Source organism: Nanorana parkeri, unplaced genomic scaffold, assembly GCF_000935625.1.
Source record: "Nanorana parkeri isolate BGI_ZX_2015 unplaced genomic scaffold, ASM93562v1 scaffold37, whole genome shotgun sequence".
NCBI lineage: Eukaryota > Metazoa > Chordata > Amphibia > Anura > Dicroglossidae > Nanorana > Nanorana parkeri.
In genome coordinates, this window is record NW_017306305.1 from 19,321 (window position 1) to 28,688 (window position 9,368).

Genomic DNA, 9,368 nt, shown 5'->3' on the forward strand with positions numbered 1-9,368 from the left:
GACTGAAAGGGGTCCAAAAGGTTGTTATTAGCGAGGTGGCAACTCAGGCGGTTGTAGATGAGGCGTTCTAGGAGTTTAGAGGTGAATGGGAGTAAGGAGATAGGTCTGAAATTATTGAGGTTGGTAGGGTCCAGTGACGGTTTTTTGGGTATTGGGGTGACTAGTGCATGTTTGAGTGGGGTAGGAAAGATTCCAGTAGAGAGGGAAAGATTGAAAATGTGGGTAAGAGAGTCTAGGATAGAGCAAGAGGGTGACCGAAGTAGTTTTGAGGGAACAGGGTCCAGGGGGCAAGTGGTGAGGTGGGTGTCAGAGAGAAGCTTAGTAACCTCCTCTGTGATGACAGGGTCAAAAGAGGAAAGTAACAAGTGAGATGGAGGATCAGGTACTATAATAAAAGGAGCAGTTGATTGGACAGTGGTGATCTGATCTCGAATGTTATCTATTTTGTTTTTGAAATGAATGGCAATGTCCTGGGCAGTGAGTGAATTAGTGGGTGGTGGTGGTGGAGGACATAGTAGAGACTTGAAGGTAGAAAAGAGTTGACGAGGTCTGGATGAGAGTGTGTTAATGAGAGTGACAAAATAAGTTTGTTTGGCAGCACGGAGGGAGTTATATTTTATCAGGGCAGCTTTGTACAGGGTAAAGTCTTGCAGAGACCTAGTTCTCCGCCACAGTCGCTCAAGAGCGCCAAAACAGGGCATGCTGTGGTTGTTAAAAGGATACCTGAAGTAGGAAAACCCCCAATAATCCCTCACTGGAAGCACATTGTGTGTCTGCACATCGGTTTTCTATAACAGTGTGCCCGATGTCCTTAAACTGAGAGCAACTGAGAGTGTACAAAAATGGTGTGGCAACTTAAGCATTCTCTTGCCAGTTAGGTAAACACCAAATGCAGGCCTTTCTTAATCATAAGGCACTCATTGGCCAGTGCCTAGGGGATCATGGTAACAGGGCAGCAGTATGTAAAACATTTACAGCTTCTATTTATTGTGCAGTCTTTGTACACTTGAATGTTAAAGCATAACTAACCCCCAAAACAAAATTGTATATATTGCACTTGGCTGGCTGACATTGGGCACAGCTCTGGGTACCTGCACATTGGGTAAGTTTAGTGTGCCTGGTGCCCTTAAACTGAGAGCACACTGGTGTACAAAAGGCTTGGGAGGCGGCAGGGTCTTGACTGAGAATTTTAAGTAGATATATGTATACCAGGCCACCCATGGATTTAGGACATCAGGGGTGTTAAAATTGCAAATAGACCTGATGTGCACCTACCTTGAGGTGCTTGCAGTGTGTGCCAGCAGTGGTTTAGAAGGTTTTCTGGTAGGTAGAAGCTCCATTTACAATGTTACCTGAGGGTTTTCATGTTTGCATACATTCAGTACAAACCTTAAAGTGTGCATCCAATGGCAATGGAATTAGCTTGGAAAAAAGCGATATAAAAATTATAACCAGAGATATTAGTAAACATGTTAACACAATGGGGCTGATTTACAAAAGGCAAATAGTCTGCTTGCTTTGCAGTGGAATTTGCACTTTGCAAAGGAATTTTCCCTTAGAATGTGGTGAAAATTCACTTTGCCAAAAGTACCTAATCACCAACAAGAAAAATAAAAAAAACAGTATTTTGTCTTGCACATACTTTGATGAGTGATGACATTTCACATAAAAGGTACCCAAAAATGTGTATTTGTGCCCACCTGCTCCTCTACGTGATGAATGACACCATAACTTTTATCAAGTCCTATTCAATAGAATAGGAATAGAAGTTAAATTCAATAGAATATATCCTGCTAATTCATGGGAGTTTTTTTTATAATCAGTATGTAGACTTACTCAACTTTGACATGTGGGTTGGACGAGATCATTGAAGCAAACATTTAAATTAATCTGCATGATGTTGGTGGTTGAATGTATTCAGACACTACCAGAACTTTTTTCTTCAGAAAATGTATACTGTATAGCTTTTCTAACATTTGTATGTCATTATACAACCCTTCTAGGTACAAAACATGCTTAATAAAGCTCTTTAAGCCATACATGTGCTTTTGGAAATCACCTCCTCACCCTGCTATATCTTAATTTAATCTTTTTAACTAGCCTAAGCTGGAACTTAGTGTTGACATATAACAGGACACAACAACCTTTCTGTAAACAAGGTGCTCTGAAGCTCACGCTCAACTCTTATGAGGCTTAATGCACAATTATTTCTCACTTGATATTTAAGCTTGCAGCAGGTTAAGGCGTAATTCAGTATATAGACAAATTTTATGGTAGTTATAGCTAGTGTATCTCTAGGGATGCAATTAAAATATATTATAGACCAATAAATAATATAACAATGTTGTAGAAACGTTTTCTCATTCTCGCAATGTTTCTATAGCTCCCTCCAGCACTACATGATAACCTGAAACGAAGAGTTGTTGAACGGTACAAGAAATCACTTTTCAGTCTCCAGAGCAACCCTTGTAATCTGAAAGCAGAGATGCAAAAGGTAAAACTTTCTCTGTTGGTGATTTGGGAAAATCAACTGTACTTCTGCAGCGAAGGCACTGGTTCCTGCCATTCTAAATTACGTGTACTGTGATCATTTATACATTTTAAAATAAATATTATGTATAGATTCTGGTGGGAGATTACCTACTCGCCCACCTATCAACTGTTTTTGGTTTCCCCAACAAACAGTTCCAAGGCTGCTTCCTCTCAGAGTTGCTTATGCTGACCATAAAAGATCAGTTGACCATATAGTTAGTCGCTTCAAATGAGCCATTGGTTAAAAATCAAGACAACAGAGAAAAGATTGGTTTGGTTTAAATTGTTCAGATTTTCCACAATGCCTACGCATTCATTTTCAGTAAAAATGGCTGCTGATGGACATTCTCTTTTAATGCAATTGATTTCTAAAAGATACAATTAATTTACTGATTGTTATTTTGAACAATTGTATATTTATATGTATGGCCAGCGTTGGAAATGTAATAAAAGTGGGGCAAACCCTGTTATTTAGAATTCTCTCATAAAATTCTGAGGTCTTCCTCCAACCTGGTGTTGCGCTGCATTCACACTTGAATGTGCACACCATCCATGCACATGTGTAGAAATCTACTGTACAACGTGTGGTGTATGTTCAATCATTTTTAATGGCACTTCCATGCACATACATGGTCAAAACAAACGCAGTTGACTGTCTGCTTACCACAACACATGCAATAAAAAATAGTTTTTAAAAAGAAGTCACGTAAGCTTTTTGGTCGATGGATGTTCGTTGAAGGTCCATAAAATATAATGAGTATAAACATAAAAAAATGTTTATATAAGACTCAGCACCTCTTTGCATATAAGCATATGAACGTAGTTGCACTTTTATAATCTGCTCCATCAACTGTTTTAAACTCACTCCCCGCAGTGTAAATCCTAATTAGATTAAACAGCGCTGTTACTCTAACATTTTTGGGCAAAAGTCAACTAAATCTTTATCTCCATCTCTATCCACTTTCCATGACCACTAAAGTCTGCAGAGATCAGGGTATTAATCTTCCATTGTTTCCCTCTAGTAAAATTTTGGTGTAGTTCTCATATTTTACCACTAGGTGTCCCCACCTGTCCTTAGCTCCTTAATTAGAATTGTTTTTAGAGGAAGTTCTTCCCTTTATTTTTAGGAAGGGAGGAATCAGGTATGGCACCAGTGTGTCCTCTGCTATGGACTCTGGGCATCATCTTGGGAGAGTGTGTGTTGGATTGGACACAGAGTTCTCTTGAGATGTGGATGGCCATTTTTTAGAGACACGTCTTTGCCTGACGAAGGGGATCCTGTGTGACCCCAAAACGTTTGTTGCATTTATCATATGCTGCATCACGTCAATAAATATACTTTTTTTGCATCGCAATTGGGGTGCCGGTGTTCCTGTTTCTACGTCTTTACCCGACGTGACCCCATCTTTTCGATTTTACCAAAAATTGGGTAATAATAAATGCTTCATAACATAATGTAAGGAAAACAGTTTTTTTCAGCAATTTTTTCTTTATATAGTAAAAAATAGAAACCCAAGTTGTGATTAAATACCACCAAAATAAATCTCAATCTGTCCTGAAAAAATGATATAAAATTAATTTTGGTACAGCGTTGTATGACTGAATAAATATCAGTCAAAGTACCTCAGTGCTAAATACTGAAAAATGGCCTAGACAGAGAGGGAGTTTAATATTCCAGTCTTCATGTAGTTAAATTATATCACTATGCACTTCATCAGGTATTGTTACTGCATAAATGCAAAATAGCTCAAGCTCGCTGTATACAGATTTGTCTGATTCCTGTGAATTGTTAGAAATTCAAACCATGGGCCTTGGTGACACCATCTGGCTTGACAGACTTCTACCGAAAAATCGGCTTGACAGACTTCTACTGAAAAATCAAAGGATCCATTAGATAAAAAGTTGGCTGAGAAATGACTGCAGCCAATCAGCTATAATTACTGTTTGGGTATTTTGACAGTTGTGGGTGCTAGCTGTCAGAATTTAATAGCTAGCATGGGATATTCGTCCATCCAGCTGTTTAGCATGGATGGGGGAATCAAGTGATTTCTGTCATTCAGCTCGCTGGGCTGAATGAGAGAAATCTATACATGTATGGTAAGCTTAAAAGATGTAAGAAGCACAAGAGAAAACCCATTATGACTCTAGTTATGCAACTACTTAGCTGATGTTTGTTACTGTAGGATGCTGGAGTATGTGATAGTTAGAAAAACCACGTATGTTAGTGAACTAGCCATATGTATGCTATCATAGTTGTGCACATCGCTAAAAGCAAAGTGTGCATACAGTAAATACTGTCAGAGTACACTTTAGTTGTTTGATTGGTTTGTTTGGGGCTTTGTTGCAGCAGCATATGTGCCCTGCACTTTGTATAATAAATCTGGTCCTCTGTGTGATATAAGCAAATATGGAAATGTGGCTGCCTAAATATACATATGTCATTACAAACTATGGGGTCTATTCACAAAGCTGCCGAGGGCAGCCGAGTGAATGGCCGATCAGAAGTGAAGTGAGCCGAACACCGTTCGGCTATTCACTTCAGGCTGGTATGGCTGATTTCCGCCGTACACCGTCTGAAATCAGCCGTACATCGGCTTGCTTCGTGTGGCTTCGGATCAGCCGAACATGCTCAGCATGTTCGGCTGACCCGAAGTGCAGAAGGAGTTCGACTCAGCCGATCCAACATCTGGATCGGCTGAGCCGAACAGAAAAAAGGGTTAAATAAAACAAAGTGATACACTGAGTATATGCATGAACATGTATATACATAAACAAATATAATATTTATATCAAATATAAAGATAAACGTAAAAGATGACAACGTCCTTTAAATAAATAGGATTGTTAAAAAGTATATTTGTACCATATTTTAGAATAAAAAAGTCTAGTTGAAGGTAAATCATAATCTTAGTACGAATGTACAGCTTTGTCTAGAGAGGACATATGTATTGTATTCATCCCCAAGTGGCTGTCTTTGAATAGTTAAACGTTAAAACAATTCCCTTTGCAACCTTCATACTTGTGTGAATATATATGACATGATTGTCCTTGTATCCAAGGACAGTGTTGTAGTGATGCCTTTCACAGCTGACCTGCACGAATGTCTCTGAATGAGTAAGGAAGCATACACACATTAGCATAAGAAGCTGAATACATTATTAGATATATCTTACTTTCATACCATAGAACTTTCTGAGAAAATGTCAAGATGGCCAACCATATTTATTCAAAATATATCAATGAAACCAAGTAGAATAGCTTTTTTTAGGATTGTGTGCTAAATATAAATAACTTAGTAATGTGAAGTGATTTTTTTCACATTTGGGTTTAATTTTTATGTGTACTAGCAAATGTGTGCCCATTCATAAATTGAGTATTGTGTTGTATCTTTCTTTACTATATGTATTCAATATTTGTTTCACAGGGAAAAATTACAGAACAAACAGTCCCCAGAGCACTATAAGTAAACTAAAGAGAAATGGCAAAAAAGCTGCCTGCCTTCAAGCTCATTTATTCTCATTGAAACCTCAAACAAAATTATCTAATAAGGGACAATGCTCTCCTTTTAGTCATTCACTGGTGTGTGCATACTTCAGCTTGTAAACTACAGGCATTTTGAGTCTATAAAACGTGAAAAGGAGATACGAATTCTTGATTTTTAATCACATTCTCAGTGTTAATGGTCACCAGAGACACACCAGAGGTACACAAAAAAAAACTGGTAGAGGCTGTAAACCTTCCACATTCCTTGCAAACTAAAGAAAAGGTTTTAGCTATAAATATGATTTAAAGCAGTGGTTCTCAACCTGTGTAACCTCAGGACCCACATTTGTCTTTGGTCCTTAAGTCGAGACCCAAGTTGCTCAGCACTGGAATGCACGGCATTGTGGTACTGTGCGTTCCGGTGCGTGCGATCAAACTGTGGGTTGGAGGTGCGTTTGGGGTACTATTCAAATAAATGGCAATGCAGCACACCTCCCACACCAGAATGCGCGGTAGCTGCGATTGCATGGTAAGGTGCATTAATCGCACAAGACTGTGTGGCTAACGCACTGTAGTAGTGTGAAAGGGCCCTCAAAAACACTTACAGACACACACAATCTCACACACTCACAGACATTCTCACACACACATACACACTCCCCCCAAAAATTAATTTGTGTTCTTTTTTTAAGATAATGCCTGGAGTTCTTCTTTAAATAAAATGTGTTTCTTTATTGTTATTTATAGTTTGTTATGCAAATCACGGTGTATTTTATGAAAATGAGTCATTAAGAGTAGCAATATATCTATATTTCCTACTAGTATCCATGGCAGGGCAGTTGATATAGTATGTGTGAATTTTATGAGAAATTGTTCAGGTATAGGCACTTCACAACAAAATAGGCAAGTCACATTTCGGTAAAACAAAAACTTTACTTATTTAATCTTATGTCCATGGGAATATATTTAATAACCGCTACCAATTACAGTTTTGCCTTACTTGATGTTATACAGGCTCCCTTAAATCATTATCGATTCAGGCTTTCATCACATGTGAGAACGTACTGCTCTAATGTTACCCATAAAACTCAGAACCCTGTAACATGATTCCAATGTTATTTACTCACCTCAGCAACATCAGTGCCATACAGTGCTAAATATTCTGCTTCCATAATTAATATCATCCGGTTGTCCTCTGTAGAACACGTTCAATCAATCTGACACTATTACTCACTTGATTAGCAAAGTCAGCAACACTTTCATTATTAATGACTGCTCCTTCTCACTGTCCACCGGAGCTACCTAAAATGTATTCATTTGTCAATTTCTATGAAGATAAGTATCTCATTTTCATGTAAATAAAAAAACGGGATTTTTAAAATTGGCATATATCAAGAAGAGAACTAATAAAATATACATAATAAAATAAGCAAGAGTGTTTATTGGGGGGGAAATGTTTTTCTCCGGCAATGTAAAGCCAATGCAATAGGACGTACATATGGGTTTTATTTATCTGACCTATATAACTCTGACATATTTGGTAGAGCTATCCTTACATGCATAAATTCAACTATTCGATGAAACGATTGTTTTATCCTTTGTGTTATTGCTACCATTTCAATCATTTTTTATTATTTTGTGTTATGAAAATATGGATAATGGTGATCCATTGTGTTGGAAAATTAAGATCTGTTTTAAGCTGATCGTATGATGTATAGAGCAATCAGTCAATTCTGAAACAATAATTTCTGTAATTTTCCATAGGTTTTTGACTTTGTGAAGTGATTAGAGAGATACAGAAAATTCATAGTTTTATGCTAAATCAGGCATTTCACCTGATTAATTAAAATTATCACTCGCCTGCCTGAACTCACAATTTACTGAAGGAGTAGAGCCTGTTCACTATGACAACATAATACTCACTGAGCTTAGTAAATTAAGTGAAGCTGTATTTGCTTTAAAGATTCAATCATGGGCAAAAATAATATTGTTTGTTAAATTTCCCCTGGCACATTATTGTATGTTTAAAAGAAATAATACTTTTTATTTACTAAGCTCAATGTTCATTCACTGTATCGAGGGAATAGTCCCTATTTCTTCATGAAATTAAATTAACTTCACTTTCTTCCAACTGCTAATTACCTGTAACAGTGTTAGACTCAAAGCTTAATCATGTATGATCAAGATGAAGTCAGAGGGTTGGCAACTGTCAGGCAACTGTCAGGTTTCAAGTGACCTCTCACTTCTAAAGCTGGCCATACACCATAAACTCTGATTGTACTATCTCTGTTCATTCTCTGTGAGATTTACCAAAACTGTGTAAAATGAAAACTTACATAAACAGTTAAGTCTGTATTTAATCAAAAAGGCTATTGCACTAAATAATTGTTGAGACGTTATATTTATGGTCAGCTTAGAAAATACCTGTACTGTGTTGGATGGTAATGTAGCACTATTTAGGGGAAGGGGAGGTGGTCAAGTTACATGACCCTGTCCATTCAGATACCGCTGCCCACCTGAAGGGATCTAGACTATCTTGAGCCTCTGCAAAGTTGGAGCATGGGACTTGAATATATTTCTAATGACAGTACCTCCACCCAGCTGGGTCTTATGTATTACAAGTGGGACCCCCAGATGAGAATTACCTTGTCCCTAGTCATGTTCCTCTGAAGATGCAACTCTGTTTATTTAGTTAGGAGTGATGGGCGTCAGTCACTTGGAATATATTTTAGTTTAATTGCATGTGCATGAATAAAAGTAGGGAGGAAGATGAGGGAGTGCAGGATACCTGTTGGATTATATCAAAGCACAGTCCTTTAGTCTTCTGCATAGTCTTCTATCTTGCTGCATCTCTCTTTCTCTTAGTACTAGTGATGCACCAAAATGAAATTTTGAGACCGAAACCGGAAACAAACCGAATTTGAGACCGAAAACAAAAACGTGTCATGCCGAAACTGAAAATGACAGTTGTTTTTCCAATCTTTGTTTAAAAAAAATATTTTTTAATTATTGAATTATTTTTTTAAATCTTTCTTATTTTACTTCACTGCTGGGGGCTCTAGGAAAATATCAGGGGTCTAAACAGACCCCTGATATTTCCCTTTAAATATAGAAAAAGAGATTGATGACATAGAGGGGTCTATTCACGAAGCTGCCGAGGGATCTGGCCGTAGCTTCGGCCGATCCTTCGGCTAGCTTAGGCCCCAGGACCCCTTCGGTTCAGTAGAACCGAGGGGGTGTTGTACGGGCAATTCAAAATAGCCCGTACAGCTCCCGATCATGGCCGAGCGGCTCAGTTGAGCCGATCGCATATGCATCGGCTCGGCTGAGCCGTGCAGAAAGCCGAAGCTGGC

General features: G+C 38.1%; 1 protein-coding gene across 1 annotated transcript in view; it reads left to right on the forward strand.

Annotated features, from left to right (window-relative positions):
• The window catches only part of LOC108798396 (serine/threonine-protein kinase Nek10-like), a 43,828-nt gene that overhangs the window by 15,797 nt on the left and 18,663 nt on the right, over nucleotides 1-9,368 (forward strand). Inside the window, exon 7 of the mRNA XM_018570149.1 lies at nucleotides 2,384-2,494. Coding sequence (XP_018425651.1) covers nucleotides 2,384-2,494 — 111 coding nt within the window. The remainder of the gene's footprint in view (nucleotides 1-2,383; nucleotides 2,495-9,368) is intronic.